At 45.0% G+C, this 20737-nt stretch overlaps 1 protein-coding gene across 1 annotated transcript in view; it reads right to left on the bottom strand.

The window, feature by feature from the left end:
* Window positions 1–20737, bottom strand: part of LOC124142679 — a 44855-nt gene that overhangs the window by 18288 nt on the left and 5830 nt on the right. The window contains exons 4-12 of the mRNA XM_048386028.1: window positions 19930–20471; window positions 18999–19098; window positions 17135–17837; window positions 15528–15699; window positions 15186–15254; window positions 9819–9843; window positions 7426–7536; window positions 6676–6815; window positions 4155–4329 (exon numbers count right to left, since the gene is read on the bottom strand). Of these exons, the coding sequence (XP_048241985.1) occupies window positions 4155–4329; window positions 6676–6815; window positions 7426–7536; window positions 9819–9843; window positions 15186–15254; window positions 15528–15699; window positions 17135–17837; window positions 18999–19098; window positions 19930–20471 (2037 nt within the window). The remainder of the gene's footprint in view (window positions 1–4154; window positions 4330–6675; window positions 6816–7425; window positions 7537–9818; window positions 9844–15185; window positions 15255–15527; window positions 15700–17134; window positions 17838–18998; window positions 19099–19929; window positions 20472–20737) is intronic.

Below are 20737 nucleotides of genomic sequence, written 5' to 3'. Positions count from 1 at the left end.
AGATACCTTATCTGGCGAATGAATGTGATGTTTACAACACCACTTCGTGAAAATAACCCAACGTGCATTATACACCTTCTGGGTAGAATCACGATGCATACTAACGTATGCCCGAGACGCCCGGCGAGAAAAAACTTTACTCCTCAGACGCTCGGTGACAACATCCACGCGTGCAGATTGAACTGCCCTGCGTTTGGATGAAGCTGACGGGTGTGAGGGTGGATCAAGAGATCCGGTCTCACAGGCAGTGGAAGTGGCGACTGCGTGACCTGGGTCAGCAAGTCGGGGTACCACGATCTGTTCGGCCACATGGGCGCGATCAGTAACATTCGACAGCGAACTCCTCGGAGCCGGCTTAGAATGTGTGGTATCAACGCTGTCGGCGGGTAAGCATAAGCGACCAAGCCCGTCCAGTCTAACGCGAGAGCATCGTGATCGATGGCCCTCGGGTCCGGGACTGGTGATACAAACAACGGGAGTTGATTGCTGAACCGCGTTGCGAACAGGTCGACCATCGGACGACCCAAACGTTCGCACAGCCACTGAAACACTACTGGGTTCAGCATCCACTCTGTGGGGCTCGGATCCTGAGGCCTCGATAGAGCATCGGCCAGTACGTTCCGCACACCTGGGATGTGACGGGCGCGTATCTGGCACGGGACACTGTCCACCAGAGCGTAAAACTCGAACGTGAGATCGAGTAGCGAGTGACTGTGGGTTCCCCCCAGTTTGTTCACATAGGACACTACCGTCGTGTTGTCGGTCGCCAGCATGAGCCGGGCGTCGACGAGACGATGCTTCCAGTGATTGACTGCGTTGATCACTGCCTTGAACTCGAGACAAGTGATGTGAAGACATAGTTCGTCTACGCACCACAGCCCCGAGCTCACCTCCCCCTTTAGATGGGCGCCCCAGGCCACTAGAGAGGCGTCTGTATACAGGGTCAACGTGGCCCGGTAGGGACGCATAGAGACTCCTGATAAGACAATGTAAGGGACCGTCCACCACTCCAGATGCGGTCGGAGCCGATCCGGGAGGGCGACGGTCGCACAGTTCACCTCCGTTGCTAACAACTGGATTAAAAACCGTTGCAGCGGGCGGAGTTGGAGACGACCCCGTGCGGTGCAGTCCTGGGCTGATACAAGTAGCCCTAACAGCTGTTCCCAAAAGTGAACAGTCTGTTGCACCGCTAAGACTTTGGCAATCATCGCCTGAATTTTGTGCCACCGGTCTGGGGGGACAAAGAGGCGATGGGACACCGTGTTGAACCGACCTCCGATGAACAGAAAGTTCTGAGAAGGGGTTAACTCGCTCTTGGGGAGATTGATAATCCACCCAAATTGCTCCAAGAGCCGACGTGCAAAATCGAGATGGCGTGACAGGGTGTCCGTCATTCGATTTGCTACTAGCGAGTCGTCCAGGTACGCGAAGTACCGGACACCCCTCCTGTGGAGGAACCCCACTATGGGGGTGGTTAACCGGGTGAACAGCCAGGGAGCGGACGTGTGAATCATTCTGAGTTCGGCACTGTCCTACTTGGGAACGAGAAATATCCTGGAGTAAAACCCCGGTGTTATTTCTGGTAGAGCTAACTCCCGTACTGCCCCTTCTCCACCAACCTGCCGATGGCATCGGCGAGGATGGGAAGATCGGTTTCCGAATCGAAACCTGCCAACGGGGCAACGGTGAGCGGCGGATTCGCTTTGAGATCAAGCCGATAGCCGTACCGAATCGTGTTGACCACCCACGGGTCGTCGAACACTTGTTCCCAATTCTCCCAGTAAGTCTGGAGTCTGGCTCCCACTGGGGAAGGAGAGGGGGCCCTGACAGGTTCGCCTAAGGGCCAACCGAAGTTGGCGCTGTCGGCATACGAACCCCTCCAATGAGAGTCACCTGGAGGGGCCCTTGCCGTCCGCCGACGACTTGGGCTTCCCCCAGTTCCCCGTCTTCCCGCGAAAAGGCAGCTGATTGCCCATACCGGAGCCCTCAGGGCGGGGCTACTTCCCAGAGGAAGAAGAACCCGACCCCTTAGACCTACAGGCCGCAGCAGCCTGGGGCGCACTCCGGTTAGGAGCAGCACCCAGGCGCCTATGCAGGGACCCAACAAGAGCAAGTGTGTGCCGAGAGTCCTCGGCAACGTACTCCAGGGAAGCATTTAAACTGAGCAGGCAGTTGTAAATGCGCTGGTCACGGTAAGTGTCTCCGTGAGACATGGAGTGCCGAGCGAGGGTGTCCAGCTGGTGCAAGGTAGCTTGCTTTACCGTAGCAGCCGGTGGGGCACGGACACCCAACCGCTCAACATGGGCCTCCGCAGTAGGACCAGCCTCGGGAAAGGCAAGGTCATGTACCGGGAATAAACCCTTTCTCCACGACGTCGGAGGCAACGGGAGACCCCGACCGGAGGCCGCCGCGAAGGCGTTCTCCAAGGAAGGCTTGAAACCGCGCAGCAAGGTCGATGCGGGGAAAGCCGTGTCGGAAGACTCATCGTATACCTCGGAGGAACCCACAGTCGTGGATTCCCCGCGGTACCGGCCGGGGCATGTCCTCAAAGAGGTCATAAACCATGGCCACGCGGTCCTAAACCGATAGCGGGAGCAACGGTTCGGGGGAAGGACCGGTGACCACGGGAGCCGCCGCCGTACCGGTGGACCCCGCGTCCGACCCCGCGGCCACCGAAGTGGCCGGGGACGGAACAGCCAGCGGCCTATCCTGAGATAAGGCCGCCAGCTTGGAGTCCACAAGTTATGCAAGTAATGCAGCGACGGAATCCCCGGACAGCACACGGGCCGCCAAGAGATCCGCCGCTTTACCGGTGGACCCCGCGTCCGACCCCGCGGCCACCGAAGAGGCCGGGGACGGAACAGCCAGCGGCCTATCTTGGGATAAGGCCGCCAGCTTGGAGTCCACAAGTTTCGACAACAATGCGGCGACGGAATCCCCAGACAGCCCGAGGGCCGCAAGGGGATCCGCCGCAGCCGAGGAGGTGGTACCCGCACGGGGACCCCGACCGGACGAACCGGCCACCACAGTGGTGGAGACGGACTTTACGTACAGCCGGTACCGCTCAAACTCCGCAGGCCCCAGACCTTCGCACAGGATGCACCGGGTGTCCCCGCAAGGAACCCTGCACCGCGGGCAACGATCGTGGGGATCCCGGGACGACAAAAACTTTCTGCACACCCCACAACTCCGAGGAGCAGGGGTAGAGGGGGTGGATACTGGGGACATTTCCATGTCAGACATTGATTGTTTGCTATAAACAAAGAACAAAACATGGTTACAACGCACGCACCACAATGATTCACAAACGAACATTTTCACAAGAAAATAAACGAGCAATGTGAACATATAACATACACATATAACTTTTATTAAAGAAATAAGTTATGTTAACACCCAAAACATACAAGAACAGGGGAAACGTAAAACACAACGTGCATACGCGAACCCCGCAAGTATATAGAAAAAAGGGCGGGAAAAATTTTCCGTTTGGCGGGAAAATTATAACCAAGCGTAGCTACCGCAACGACCCATAAAAGCACAGTTTATTAGAGAATAAACTATAATAAATATCACCAAATCTTCAAGGAACGCTTCAGCAGGAGAAAACACGTCTTGCTAAGCAGACGAAGGAGACAAGAGTGAAGGGTGTCACATGGCAGCTAGGTGGCTACGCACGTGCTGCATGAGGTAATTGAGATCTCTGTGGTAGATTTCGCTATAGCAGCAGTTGTGGGAGACAGCAGCCTCGGTATAACAGTGGTAACGTATTACTTAATGTAATATGCAAAGTAGTTTGTGGCAGTGGTCAATGTCATACTGTGTCGGATTGTGCTACACACTGGCAACATATGACATTAGTGTGCTGGGATACATATTTCATGAGTGCACTTAAATAAAATAAATCACCCACACATCCTTTTTCCACCTTTTCATAGTTTGAAATCTTTGTTAGGCATTTAGAAGTTGGGTGAACATGAATACATGACACTTTTTTATGGATAGCAACAATAAACATGATAAAAGAAGTTGCTATCCATAAAGAAGTGTCATGCATTCATTTCCATAGTTTGTTTTCAATATTTCAACAATTAAAACTGTGCCACTTCTTGTAAGACCTAGCTGTATCTAACTGGACTGAAGGGTATTCTTACCAGCTTCTTCTTCATCCTCGTAGTCATACTGCTCCAGGTCGACCTTCATGATGACCTCTCCCCTCCCATCCTGTGCCTCAAGACCCCGGGCCAGCTCCTCTGCAAATGCTGATTGCTGAGACTTCTTCCCCGCAAACTTCCGGAAGTGCTCGTAGGTTACGGGGTGCTTCTCTCTCTGGAGGGGAAAAGACACAAGGGTTAGCTGTCTGTCACGAAACAGTCAACTTTCCACAACAACCTGCATCACCCCCTCCCCTGCATCCCCTCCTCCCCACCTTCCCTGTATCCCCACCTCCCCTGCATCCCCTCCTCCCCTGCATCCCCACGTCCCCTGCATCATCACCTCCCCAGCACCACTTTCCCTGCATCCCCACCTCCCTTGCATCCCCACCTCCCTTGCATCCCCACCTCCTCTGCATCATCACCTCCCCAGCACTAAGTCCCCTGCATCATCACCTCCCCTGCATCCCCACCTCCTCTGCATCATCACCTCCCCAGCACCAAGTTCCCTGCATCCCCACCTCCTCTGCATCATCACCTCCCCAGCACTAAGTCCCCTGCATCCCCTCCTCCTCTGCATCATCACCTCCCCAGCACCAAGTCCCCTGCATCCCCACCTCCCCTGCATCCCCTCCTCCTCTGCATCATCACCTCCCCAGCACTAAGTCCCCTGCATCCGTTCCTCCTCTGCATCATCACCTCCCCATCACCAAGTCCCCTGCATCCCCACCTCCTCTGCATCATCACCTCCCCAGCACTAAGTCCCCTGCATCCCACCTCCCCTGCATCCCCTCCTCCCCTGCATCATCACCACCCCAGCACTAAGTCCCCTGCATCCCCATCTCCCCTGCATCACCACCTCCCCAGCACCACCTCCTCCCCTGCATCATCACCTCCCTAGCACCACCTCCCCTGCATCCCCACCTCCCCTGCACCACCACCTCCCCTGCAACACCACCTCCCCTGCACCACCTCCCCCGCATCACCACCTCCCCTGCATCCCTCCTCCTCTGCATCATTACCTCCCCAGCACTAAGTCCCCTGCATCCCACCTCCCCTGCATCCCCTCCTCCCCTGCATCATCACCTCCCCAGCACTAAGTCCCCTGCATCCCCATCTCCCCTGCATCATCACCTCCCCAGCACCACCTCCTCCCCTGCATCATCACCTCCCTAGCACCACCTCCCCTGCATCCCCACCTCCCCTACATCACCACCTCCCCTGCACCACCACCTCCCCTGCACCACCACCTCCCCTGCACCACCACCTCCCCTGCAACACCACCTCCCCCGCACCACCACCTCCCCTGCACCACCACCTCCCCTGCACCACCACCTCCCCTGCACCACCTCCCCCGCACCACCACCTCCCCCGCATCACCACCTCCCCCGCATCACCACCTCCCCTGCATCACCACCTCCCCTGCACCACAACCTCCCCTGCAACACCACCACCCCTGCATCACCACCTCCCCTGCATCACCACCACCCCTGCAACACCACCACCCCTGCATCACCACCTCCCCTGCACCACAACCTCCCCTGCAACACCACCACCCCTGCATCACCACCTCCCCTGCATCACCACCACCCCTGCATCACCACCTCCCCTGCAACACCACCACCCCTGCATCACCACCACCCCTGCATCACCACAGCCCCTGCATCACCACCACCCCTGCATCACCACCCCTGCATCACCACCTCCCCTGCATCACCACCTCCCCTGCATCACCACCTCCCCTGCATCACCACCCCTGCATCACCACCACCCCTGCAACACCACCACCCCTGCATCACCACCTCTCCTGCATCACCACCACCCCTGCAACACCGCCACCCCTGCAACACCACCACCCCTGCATCATCACCACCCCTGCATCACCACCACCCCTGCATCACAACCTCTCCTGCATCACCACCACCCCTGCAACACCACCACCCCTGCATCACCACCACCCCTGCATCACCACCTCCCCTGCATCACCACCACCCCTGCATCACCACCTCCCCTGCATCACCACCTCCCCTGCATCACCACCACCCCTGCATCACCACCTCCCCTGCATCACCACCTCCCCTGCATCACCACCTCCCCTGCATCACAACCTCTCCTGCAACACCACCCCTGCATCACAACCTCTCCTGCATCACCACCACCCCTGCAACACCACCTCCCCTGCATCACCACCTCCCCTGCATCACCACCCCTGCATCACCACCTCCCCTGCATCACCACCTCCCCTGCATCACAACCTCTCCTGCAACACCACCACCCCTGCAACACCACCACCCCTGCAGCAGCACCTCCCGTGCAGCACCACCACCCCTGCATCATCCCCTCCCCTGCAACACCACCTCCCCTGCAGCACCACCTCCCCTGCACCACCACCCCTGCACCACCTCCCCTGCACCACCACCTCCCCTGCAACACCTCCCCTGCACCACCACCCCTGCACCACCTCCCCTGCACCACCTCCCCTGCAACACCTTCCCTGCACCACCACCCCTGCAGCACTCACCATGTACTTGAGCTTGTGCTTGAGGCCAATGATGTGGGAGACCACCGTGTTCTCGTCACACTTGGCCTCACACAGGTTGCACACACACATTGTGACGGCTTTGGGATCCAGCTTCTGGAACTCTGTCAGGTACTCCAGTCCTGCAACAACAACAATCATCATCATCATCATCATCATCATCATCATCAACATCAACAAAGACACCACCACCATCATCACAATCATCACCATCAGCATCATTTTGATAACATCATGATTCAATACTACAGTCACATAGTTCAATGCAAGTTGACTCATCAAAGCCATAACATTAATTACACAACCATAATATTATGAAAATGAATTAATTCAAATTTGGTAATTTTTAACTCACATTTGCTGCAGAAATGGGGCTGAATGGCCTCTGAGCAGGTCCAGAAAACTCCCCGTATTGATAAACAAATGTCCTTTTATCTCTTCAAGATTGTGTGTATTTGTTCTTTTACACCGCACTCAACAGTATTCCAGTTAAAACATGGTGGTGGCGAAAAATCGAATCTAGATCAGACAACCCATGGATTGACATTGTGAGCAACGTTTCACGCAGTAGTGATATGATAACACACCATCAGCCAAGTCACCAGGTTTGCCCGCCCAATCCATAATATATTAAGTCACCTCTTATGACCAGCATTGGTTGATGGGGACCAATTCTACCCTGATATCCCCTATGGAGTTTATCTCTACAAGGGGTAAACCCAAGTCACTCACCTAGTACAGTACAGTCTGTAACTGACTCAAACAGTTTCTCGATCTTGGATGTTCGATTCAAAGATATCATGCTTGGACGGATTTTCTTCCTGCTTTTCAGGATGATCTTAGCTGTAAAACAAGAAACAAACTGAAGGCCATGCTCTAAACATTAGAAACGTCACGGTTAATCGTCTTCCTGAAACCGTTTCATTTCGGCTTGTTTCAATGATATCAAAATATATCAAAATATACAATGCAAAGTCCAACTGTTCCAACAGAACAATTATCTCCACAATAATTCCTGACTGACATTAATTGCATTATTTCCTGTTTTGCATTGATGTTTGTGACCGTAAAACAATGCTTGTCATTCTAATTCCAGAAATGTGTGCCTTATTTGGAAGACATACTGCGAAATGCAACATTTGTGACCCACCAGGAGAGAAGGGACCTTATTGGTGCTGGGATACAATTGTGCTGTGACGTCACAAAGAGGTTTGACGTCAACTTACTTCTGTGAAGATCGCCATGTGTGCATACTGTACAAAAATATGTTATTTTTTCTCTCGTTGGTTAGTAATGTAATAAAAACATTATTTCAAACTTTTTCAGCATTCATGTCTACTTTCAATTCATCATTGTTTCTAAAAACTGCAATTATTACATAAACAGTTACAAGCCAGAAAATGAGTCCAAATGTTTGATGTCATGTATGTCTGGAATAAATTTGAATTGAAGGTTATTAATTGTATCTTTGTGTTCTGAAAATACTGTGGTTTTAAAATAAGATGAAAAGTCAAAATGTGATTTTCCACCCATAAGGTCCCATATCTCAGGGTTGGTCACATTTAATGAATGAATGTTTAGCGGGAATAACTAATACCAGCTTGCAGATTTTTCAACCGTCTAGGTTTTCTAATCAAACTGTATTCTGGTCATCTGGTCAACCGTTACGACCCTACTAAAAATGCAGGAAACACAAGTTTCAGATACATCTTCAGTTATCCAGGGTATAATATTTTAAATATAGGATAAATACCCTGGACCAGCTCACTACTACAGCATTGTTTTGAGTCTAGTTTGAATGATGAACCACCAAAAATGTTATCCTATCAAATGACACTGTTTTTCATGAGTAAAACAAGCGGTGATATACATTCTAGTACACAACTGTGTATCATCTCAACTTTATCTTGGAATGCCTAGCGGAGTCCCTGTGTCATAGTGTTGGGGTACAGGTATGACGACATCAGCCTAACAAACTCAAGGTTTTTTATAAGACAAGTCCAGAGGACTAGTGTTAACCTTATTTCACTAGTCCTATAAGTTTGTAACGAGTCCTGCTTGAACGAGACATAAATGTTTACAATATTTACACTTTCTTTCAGTTTTATCCTGTTCCAATTTGCAGCACAATTGAAGCATTGAGAACTGCTTTAGAATTACAGCCCTCAAATGCTACTGGATTCTTACTTGTCCTCAGCACAATTTACTAGTCTTGGGCTAGCAGACTAGCGGAAATTTCGAAGGCTGTACATACTGCAGCAACAGTTTGTAAATGAGAGATTTGTTTGTTAACGCCACAGCAATATTCCAGCCATACGAAGACATCTGTAAATAATCGAGTCTGGACTAGACCAATGATTGATATCGCGAGCATCGATCTATGCAGTTGGGATACGATGGTATGCATCAACCAAGTCAGCGAGCCTGACCACCTGAAGACCAATTCTAACCTTGATCTTCATGGGGGCAAAGTATGATTGATAAAGATGGATGTTTTCATCCTGCTACTCATGAACAAATACAATACCTATTACTTCACAGTATTATTGAAGCATTGCTGTGAAACAATATGTCTACTGTACACCTGACAGTGTTTCATGATTGACCTGTTTACTTAATCGTAAATAACAAATCAAGTAAATATTTTCTAATCCTCTGAATGAATTCCAATATTTGCTCTCAAAGTTCAACAATACTTCACATACTGCTATATTTTGAGACGCCTCTGCCAAAATGCTCACGAATGTGTATTAGTGTCAGAAGTGTTGATCGGACAAATTAATGCATACATACTTTCATTAATGTTGTGTTTTGATCATGAACTGCTTCAATTCTTTCTCAAAATTCTGTATGCCAATCCATACAGACACATTTGAATAAGAACAGAGAGGCAGAGAGGCAGAGACTTGTGAAACTGTCATCACATTTTGCGAAATAGCATCAATCGTAGATTTCGGAAAGTGATTCTTTTAAACATATAACATCAACGTTCATTTTGGGCTTCTTGCATACTCGGCATTGTATGCTTTTCATTTGTCTTTCCGGAACGATTGCAGGGAGTGGTCTCTGTTGAGTTTGATTGACAGCTGTCAATCAATTTCCATCAATCAATCTTTCATACTTACTTCCTTTTTTAGCAGCTTCAACATTCTGTAAAAAAACACAAATCATAGTGTTCAGTTATCAGATTATTATCTCAAAACTGACGGATACAAAACCAAACACCTACCTCGCCAGCTCTCAGCAACTGAAATAAAACTGTGTTAATTTAACCAAATTTACATTTATTACATTACATATTATTACATAATTAACTTAATATAAGACGTAGAATAAAGAGACCATCATTTACTACTCTGGGCAAAATCAGTTGCTAACATTGCTAAACAAATGTAGGAGTCATTTTACAAACAGCCAATTTCATATTGTAAATAAATTTTGAATATATGTATTCTTGACTTTGGCACAAAAGCCTACATAAATTTTAAAAATATTCTATTTTCCTTCTCCCATATCTGGTAAAACTTGTTACAAGAGTGTCACTGACAAAGACACGCACATCATGTTTTTCAGAAGAAAATTTGTACAAAACGGACAACATCTTACAATTTTCTTCTAAAAATTCATGTAGGTCTTCAAACATATATTGCCATAGTAACTTTGTATGCATTTGTCACAGAATATATAATAAAAAAACTGGTTTGAACTTCATGCTACCTTAAACTGTTTTGAATAACTATGCCAATTGTGGGCTTTTGTTTATCGTGTTTCAGCTATGTTCAGCAATATTCCAGCAATGTTTTATAGGGGCCAGGAAATAATTCAGTCTGGTCAAGAGTGAGTGAGTGAGTGAGGTTTTACGTCACTTTTAGCAATATTCCAGCAATGTATTATAGGGGCTAGGAAATAATTCAGTCTGGTCAAGAGTGAGTGAGTGAGTGAGGTTTTACGTCGCTTTTAGCAATATTCCAGCAATGTATTATAGGGGCCAGGAAATAATTCAGTCTGGATAAGAAAAACCAGTGATTGATAGTAAGAGCTCTTCCCAAGCCATTGGGGTACAACAACACATGACAAGCAACTAAGTTGCTATGCTTACAAAGCTGAGGCTCCATAAGTCCCTGTGTACTTAGCATGGGGGCCTAGCTTCGGTTGCTGGTGGATTATAGCCGGTGTTTTAAACAGTTGTAAATAATATTGTTGTGCTAAAGTATATTGACAAATTTGCTTTTAAATATAACTTTGTATTTATGACGCACTTGTATATACAAAAAACAATTCTCGTTGCTAAATAGCTGAAATAATGCAGATATGACATTAATAACTCACTCACTTTGCTAACAACCAACCTATAAGCCGCGCATCTTACAACCAGCAAAGGTTACTGGGGATCTATTCTAACCCAGAATCCCCACGTGGGCAGTAACATTTGTGCCTCAGATAGAGTATTTCAAAGAGAAATTTGATCTTCCATTCAATGAATTCGTCTTTTAGTTGCATAATTCACGTTATAGCAAGAAAGTTCTTGACTTAATATCACCAATTTTGGGACGTATTGTGCATCAAACAGTCACGAAAACACACACAAAATAAACGGACACAAATTCATTTTCTCTCTACATCGAAATGTGACAAAAAATAATTTTGTGACATGAAACATAGATAATCTTCTACTCTGTGTAACGTGCAATGTCACGAGGTTTTATAAAGGACATATAAGGTCATCGTGAGGTCATGAATCTGTGTGCTGTTGTTGTAGAACACTGCACTATGTCCAACTGAATCGCTTGACCAGGTGCATTCAGTTACAGTATATATATCAGGGTATGATTTCATTGTTTTATCACATCCACTAGGCGAAACCTAGTGAATTAATCAGGTTGCACCACCAAATTATTGGCTGCACATTTTATCATAAATTGAAACACTGTATTTTCAGTTATTTTGAACAGTAACTAAATTCAAACTGAAAATGAACTAGAATGTGCTCTAGTATTTTATTTTGAGGAAATCTGTATTATGGCTTTTGACATCTTCATATCCAGTATACAAACTTAAACCGAAGTTTCAAACTATCTGTTTGTTGTGATTGTAACCACCTGAGTGACTGTTCTAGTGGTATTTGTGAAGAATTAGTTCCACAAGTTCGCTGCCTTCAGCCCTATGCATTTCTTTATTTTAAGGAACTTTTGTTTCCTGGATTCTAAAAGATTTGTAGCCGGTTCTAAAAGAATTAAGTTTTCCACTGTTATCAAATATAACTGCTGCCGTGCACTTGCGGTGGGAAATGTTATCTGCACTTGGTGCAACCTGGCAATACAAGTTACCTGCACTTGGTGCAACCTGGCAATACAAGTTACCTGCACTGGGTGCAACCTGGCAATACAAGTTACCTGCACTTGGTGCAACCTGGCAATAAAAGTTACCTGCACTAGCAATGTTTTACCTGCACTGGTGCAGCTTGGATATAGCGAAATCAATCCCTGTATGTATAGGACATAACTTGGTTATATCGAACAAGGATATAATACATTATCAGTATAAGGAAGTATTTAAAAAGTCAACTGCATTAGTATATATTATCATATTAAATTCACACGAGTAACAATTTCTTCAGAACGAGTTAACGGCTATATAGCGTGCTGATATTTTATCCCAAAGAAATATAAAACTCAATATAGTGTAACAGGAGAAACGAACCGGTCAAACTCAATCGGTGTCGGTCATCATGAGCAGTGAATCAAACAACGAACATGTAGTAATCCCATTATCTCTACAGTATATTACAGACATTCATATAGTAATCCCATTACCTCTACAGTATATTACAGAACCTCATTTAGTGACAGTAGCAATCAGAGGTGAATCAACACTTACACCAGTCACGTATGTTTATCGGTGGAATATCAACATTATCTTGACCATCATGAGATGTATTTTCAAGGATATATGTCTTAAGACTACTCATACTCACTACTGAATCCTTACGCTGCGATATGTATTCCAAAAGGTTGCCATGCCCTTGAGTACAAAATACTTCCATGATCTCTTGCACATGTTTAATAGTTCTTTACCATGTTTACAGTTCTTTACAAAATACATACATTCGGTTCACGATTGGTATTATGGATAGTGGTAGAATCATCATGGCGGACAATGTTTTGCAAATAATGAGCTATGGACATACAAACAAATTTCAACAGTCGCCTGGACTTTGTTATAACAGAGACCATATACCGAGATATATATGTCTCTGGTAAAACCATGGTTTCCTTCATCAGATGAATGAAGTCTAATCATGGCTCTTAACATCATTTTCAGTTGATTTTAGTTTTATTATATGGACTATTATTAGCTGAGCTTTCTAGACCAAACAAAATTTTATTAGACACAGGTTTCGGACAAGTGGTTGAAGTTGCAGACTGCTGTGTGCTGTGGAGAGGGCGTATGGTGGGGTTACTCTCCTGTTAGTGATGAGTCAGCAGAATATTGAAATGTACTTCTGTGTCTACATGGACATAAATTATTGAAATATTAACACATCAACTTCCTGTAATGCAGGTTCTATTTCTGCATCAGTATTCATGAAGAACACAGTCAAGTCATACAGTTAGAAATTGACACTAGTCCTATTGTCCTTGCCAAACTGCCCAATAGTTAAGGTATCACAGGGACAAGTAGAACTTTGCCACTATTAAAGGTTTTGCTATATGTCGTCATTATATGGACTAGTGGACTAAAACAGTTAGTTTCTATCGCTGTTATCAGGAATGCTTGATCAAGTTATATAACAACATGTGGAATTCTTTTCTTGTGATCCCTTAAGTCTGCACAAGAAAAGAACCTGTTTTGAAAATTTCGATTGGGTGTTTATCAAATCTGGTACAAATGACATCTATTCACCGGAATAGAATTTGATACCATCTTAAGGAATGCATCAAAGTAACAGGTTTTAGTTGACAATAAACTAGAAGATTCCTGTAAAAACACAGTGATAAGAATTGAAGACTGAAAAATCAAATTCATCCTTACTCGCTAGATCTCACAAAGCAAGATCACTTGTTTTTACTTTTCAATTCAGATTACCTTATCTCTGATGCAAGGTACTGGCCATATGTTGCCATGGTAACACTTCACAAAGCTTGCACAATCTGAGTATGTGGCATCAGATTCTGGTTGCTCTGTCAATATGTGGTAAAACTCCCCATAGCTACTGTATTATCGATGTGAGAAAGCAGTGTTAAAATTGAACGTAGGTCTGGGGTCCCTGAGATGTCAGGTTGTACTGTTTTAACAATAATATAAAGTCAAGGACCCCTTAAATTCAATCCTCAATTTGGAACACTTGAAAGTGTCACATGTACATACATTTTACTCTCAGTGAGATCATTATGCTTAAACAAGAGCCCAAGGACCTTATCACTGAGGAGATCCAGCTTGGCCAACAGATAGGGTGGGTCTGTATCACTGAGGAGATCCAGCTTGACCATCAAATAGGGTGGGTCTGAGGGTCTTGATTCACATAAAGACCTTACTAAGATTAACCAATTATTTTGTTATACCGAAATTTAAGTGCCGTATTTCACCTTTTCACAGTATTCTGTTATATCACAATTACAATTCAGCTGAGATCTTCCTCAGAAAGATAAGGAAACAGTGTACTGCTACCTGCAGACACCATGTTGTTTTCTAGCAGATAGAGTCAATATTGATCACGTGACAGGTTAATAGTGGTCTTGTGACAAGTTAATATTTGAGGTCAGTGTCTGTCACATGATCTGGGCAAACCTTTCCGGGTCGGTTTTCCACTGTTAGGTCAGCATCGAAACATTAGTATATTGTTTCATCACAATATGGATTAACCAATGAAATTCAAAGATTCTTAATAAAAACACAGCAAGCAAACATTTAGGATCACAATGTGCAGCTCGACTTGTGACTGACAAAAACACAAGAACAAACTCATTCTTAGTGAATTTTGCAGGCTGCTTGTTCTAAAGGTGAGCAAAAGTATACTACCAAGTTGTAAGTACTTTCATTTCATATCTTAATGCAGAACAAAATGCAGGACTTGGTGAGAACTCAGTTATATAATACTTGTTAGATTTAGCAGTGATAGCAATTGGCACTAGTCCTGTAGTCTGTGCCAAACTGACGAATACTTAGGTATCATAAGGACTGGTAGAAATTTGCCATTTTTAAGGGTTTTGCTATATGTTGTCATCATAAGGACTAGTGGAATAAACATGTTAGTTTCAAATGCTGTTTAGAAGACTATTTGGGAACCCACTACAATTCATTCATAGACAATCCACTGTTACAAGCACATTTCTTTAAGCACACGTAAAATTTCAGTTGGAAGTCAGTTCCGCAGCAACACTAGTACTTCAGTACTGAACTAATATTTCCTTGCACTATACACTTAGGGTGCTGTTGTTATAGTCAACAAGCAGAGCTGCACCTTGCTGTCTGACAGATGCACACAGGCTTACGTTTTTGTGTTTTGATCCAGACAGATGGGACTGGAAGGTGACGGCCGATGTGCATCTGGCATCACACAGCTGCAACAGAATACACATTTATGTCACACAAATAATGATACTATTACTTGCACAACTGATGATAGATAGTTAACAGTGAAGAGGACATCTGTTGAAAATCGTAAGACTTTTAGTGAGGACAGCAATTAGTCAGGATTAATGGCAATGCTGTAGTATTAGCGGGAATCATAAATGTAAACTTTGGGTTGTATGATTGTGGCTTTTGGCTCCATTTGGTAGTTTCCATAAACTGTCCATTTAAAAAATATCACCTAATTATGTTGGGCTTCTCACCTTGCAAGTGAACTCGGATGGAAACTGACATTTGCCAACATCATCGGGGCGGAGTTCTCTGTCTGAAGGGTTGACCTTGGGAAAGGTCATGTTGGCCTCCTCCAGCATCTTGTCTGTGATGCCAGCCTCCTTCAGGTACCTCGCCGACCTCGAAGCATCCTGCTGCTGAGGGCTGGTCACACAAAGACATAAGTAAAGTATGTATTGGGATGATGTTGTGAGGGAGTTTAGTTTAACGCCGCTTAGGACAGTATTTCAGTTATATCACAGAGTGTCAGTTTGATGCGGGATGAAAATCCAAAGTGATGCAGGTCTCAGACCATTACCACTTAGGTGCTGACAAACCGAGAAACAATTACAATCAGGGTGAATTTGGAAACCAATCTAAATGCCCTGATTAAATCTTAATTCCATTGAAGAAATATATATCCTATCAACGTATCAGCTCACTCACCCTCTTAACCTCCAGGGCTCGCATTTCAGTAAACCTTAAATTACCTGACCTTGACTTTCAATACCATTTAACCGACCAATAAAACGTCAAGATAAGGAAAAAGAAAATGGGTAAGGGAAGCAACTTGTATTACCTAGAAACCAAAGCCACCACCAGTTTTTATGGACATGAAAACATCCTTTACATCAAAAAGATTTCTGAGGGCTTTCTTTGAATGTCAGCCAGTTTTTCAATGTTGAATTTCTCGCAAACTCTATCATAATCAATGGCACTGGACACTATGTTGTTGATATCGCCAACCCAACATTAAGGCTGCTTTGTAACTTGCATTCTGAGGTTAGAGGTGAGGTGAAATTGGGTTTAACGTCGCGTCCAAGATTATTGCACTTATATAGCGACGTGCATGTACGTGTGTGTTTGTGTGGCTGCTTGTACTAGTCCAGACTGATGCCGATTTATAGTGCTAGCTCACTGAGATACCATGCAGTACCCCTTAATGCCGAGCGCCAGACAGGGTAACAACAAGTACCATCTTTTAACTTCTTTTGGTATGACACGGTCGGGGATCGAACCCCGGAACCTCTGCTCTCTGGGCGGACGCTCTACCACTAGACCACGGAGGCGGTCTGGTATGTTTGACCTGGTAGGGTAGCCAATCAAATTGGCCAAAGGAGATCAAGGGAAACGTAATGTAAGATCGCAAAAACCTTGTGACTGGGTCCAGGAGTTAGTGTAAGTTTACCTAAATGCTAACCCTGGAAATACAGGACATGCAGCTCACTGGGTCTTGTGCTTTCTGAGAGGAAGATTATTTACAATTTTCTTTTACTGGCAACAACAAATCTGAATCCAATCGTATGACATTTCTAGACCTTGTGGTTTCTTCCAAGAATATTCAAAGATTTCAAATAAAAAGTCACTTAAAATACCCAACATATTTCTGTTTTATTAACTCAACAGCAAACCTATGGTAGATGATGATGCTGGACTCCCTAACTTCAGACTCTTCCTGGCCATGGTTGAGAAGAAGAAGAGTAAACAGATGGACAGATGTACTCTCAGACCTTCTCACTAATGAGCCAATAAATGTGTAACCATACTGGATATTTATGGTAAACAATGGTTACCATGGATACCCATAATCCTGTAATACCTGTCATGTTCCATGATCATCGGTTCCTCTTCTTGATTCCTATCCTGGCAGCCTGAGATCTCAGCAGAGTCCTCAGTTCTTGCACCTCCCCCATACTGTGACACTCCATATCCGGACCCTCGACCAAATGCTGACCCTCGACCATATCCGGACCCTCGACCAAATCCTGACCCTCGACCAAATCCTGACCCTTGACCATATTCTGTAACCCCACCTCTTCTTCCTGACCCTCCTCTGGAGCCAGACCCTCTACCATTACCTGATTCTCCTTCATACTTTGACCCCCCCTCATAGTCTGACCCACCTCTGTAGTCTGCCCCCCGACCATAAACTGACTCTTCTCCATAGTTTGGTCTTTCTCCACTACCTGACCCCCCGGTTCCATAGACTGAACCGCTAAGATATCCCGACTCTCCACTGTGCCCTAACCCCCCTCTGTTCCCTGATCCCCCTCTGTTACCTGACCCCCCTCTGATCCCTGAACCCCCTCTGATCCCTGACCCCACTCTGTTCCCTGACCCTCCTCTGTTCCCTGACCCCCCTCGGTTCCCTGTCGCTCCTCTGTTCTCTGCATCTCCTTGGTTCACTGACCCCCAGCCTTGATCACTACTCCCCCTGCCTTGTCCCTGATCAGCTGACACCCCCTTTGCAGCTGCCGAATACCCCCTGCCCCCTTGTCCAAAGGCAAACGGCTTGTTTGTGTCTAAAACAAATGGGAGTTTGATATCAGTCAGAAAGTGCAGGACATATTTCCTACAAATGTGAATGAAATTCAGTGTTTTTCATGACACATATATCCTTAATATTGTTTTAGCACTAATAAATGCTAAAAATCAACTTTAATCGACATTTGCATGAATTACTATTCACCAGGTGAAGAGGAAATAAGTACCTCTGAACGTCACTACAAACAACAAAGAAGTTCTCATCTGCAAACGTTTCATGTCTTTATCTTTTTACAACTTCTAAAAGCCTATCAAAGACGACCAATATGCCAACCATATTCCAAGCCGGTATTCCACCCATATTCCAGCAGCTTGAATCATGTGGAGCAAACAAATGTTGCCAAAATGAGCAATGAATCCTGCTGTTGGGGTGCAATCAATTTCATAATATCATACCCTTTTCTCCTGTACAGTAAGCAGCACATCTAATTTCTCTTTTTTATAGAATAAATTTTCAACAACAAAATTTAATTATCACAATAACATGCCTTAAAACAACTTGAACCTGTCTGTCTGTTTGTCTTGTCCTAGTCTTGACTTGTGCAGGTTTTATAGTTCTTGCCAACTGAGGCACCTTGCAACAGTTTAACATGGATACCGACTCCACACCAACCACTCCCTGTTTATCCCCTGAATGCCCTGCCAGCACCAGGGAGAGTAGTGAGTGAGTGAGTATGGTTTTACGCCGCTTTTAGCAATATTCCAGCAATATCACAGCGGGAGACACCAGAAATGGGCTTCACATATTGTACCCATGTCGGGAATCGAACCCATGTCTTCGGCGTGATGAGCGAATGCTTTAACCACTAGGCTACCCTACCACCACTACCAGGCAGAGTAACAATAAGTACCATTTTTTAACATCTTTTGGAATGATGCAACCAGTGATCAAACCACTGACCTTCCACTCGCCGCGCGGGAGGGAGGTCATTTTGATAAATAAGCCAGGGACACACACATCCCATTGGAGAAGCATCATCAAGTGAAAACAGTTTATGAAAGCTAAACGCTCCACGTTGTCATAAAAAATGGCAGCATATGTTCTGAGATGAGGAGGCAATAATTCTATTTTGAACATTTTACTGAGCAAATATGGCAAACAAATCAGGAAATACTGGGTAGATTTCCCCCTGGCCAACCTTCAGCTGGTGCGTCATCATACTTGGTGCTTCCCCGGCTTTTTTCGAACTCAATCTGCTTCTGTGTGTGCATCAAGCCCTTGGTGTGGCGTATGTATTGCTGAGGAGATGGACATTTCAATTATTATCGGAAATTCTTGAACATTTTATAAGCTAAGAAATGGAAAACATTTGTGAATGCTCATATATTTTCCCTTGCAACAAATGACATGCTACAGCAAGTCCTAGTTTATTATTAAAAAATCAAACATTTTAAGACAAAATAATCATAATTATCATCAATAGAGTGAAACAGTCCTCGAAACTATTTGTAATATCATCACAACAGTGTCTGAATCTGTTTGCAATATCAAAACAGTGTTTGCAACTATTTATAATATCATCACAACAGTGTTTGCAACTATTTGTAATATCATCACAACAGTGTCTGAAACTGTTTGCAATATAAAAACAGTGTTTGCAACTATTTGTAATATCATCACAACAGTGTCTGCAACTATTTATAATATCATTATAACAATGTCTGCAACTATTTGTAATATCACAAGTGTGTCTGCAATTATTTGTAATATCATCACAACAGTGTTTGTAAATGTTTGTAATATCACAAGAGTGTCTGCAACTATTTGCAATATCATCACAACAGTGTTTGCAACTATTTGGAATATCGTCACAACAGTGTCTGCAACTATTCATAATATCATAACAATGTCTGCAACTATTTGTAATATTATCACAAAACCGTTTGCAACTATTCGTAATATCAACACATAAGTGTTTGCAACTATTTGTAATATCAACACAACAGTGTTTGCAACTATTTTAAGATCATCCCTTCAGCGTCTGCTACTATTTTTAATATTATCATGATAGTCAATATACGCTCCATTCCACAACCACTATGTATAACAGGCTCTCAACACATACATACCCCTTTATCCTGAAAGGATATTTTGCATGTGACACAGAATGTTTCATCATCATTGACACCCTCTCCAACTGCAGAAGCTGGTGGCATGGATGTTGCTGCTGCTGCTGCAGCTTTCTGGGGCGGTGTGGATCCTGACTGGGGCTGTTGTTTTGTTGTCGACTGAGGTTGGTTTGCCAGTGACTGTTGTGTTTCTGTTGACACAGGTTGTTTTGCTGATGGCTGTGGTTTTGTTGTTGACTGGGGTTGTGTTGCTGGTGACTGTTGTTGTTTTGTTGTTGACTGAGGTTGTTTTGCCAGTGGCTGTTGTTTTTCTGCTGATTGGGGTTGTTTTAATGGTGGTTGTTGTTTTGTTGGTGACAGTGTTTCTTTTGGGGATGACTGTTGTTTTGTTGCAGACTGGGGTTCCTTTGCTGCCAAGCTGGGATCCTTTATTGACAAGGACCCTTTTGTTGCTGCTTTAGATTGTGTTGCTGTTGCTGCTTTAGATTGTGTTGCTGTTGCTGTTGCTGGTTTCACATTTGGCCCAGAACTCCTGTGAGAATCTGCAGAAAATATTTTCAAAATGTACAATCCAAAACTTGTATGTCGACAATATGTGTTCCTATGGCAAGATCAAGATGTGACATCTCAATCATTTTTAAGATGCAGACAGTATGAAATGATATGGTGAGGTGAGGTGAAATTGGGTTTAACGTTGCGTCCAAGATTATTGCACTTATATAGCGACGTGCATGCACGTGTGTGTGTGGCTGCTTGTACTAGTCCGGACTGATGCCGATTTATAATGCTAGCACACTGAGATACCATG

This window comes from Haliotis rufescens, unplaced genomic scaffold, assembly GCF_023055435.1.
Source record: "Haliotis rufescens isolate VD_foot unplaced genomic scaffold, xgHalRufe1.0.p SCAF_10, whole genome shotgun sequence".
NCBI lineage: Eukaryota > Metazoa > Mollusca > Gastropoda > Lepetellida > Haliotidae > Haliotis > Haliotis rufescens.
Note: the sequence above shows the minus strand (reverse complement) of the source record. Positions and strands in the feature narration are given on the sequence as shown.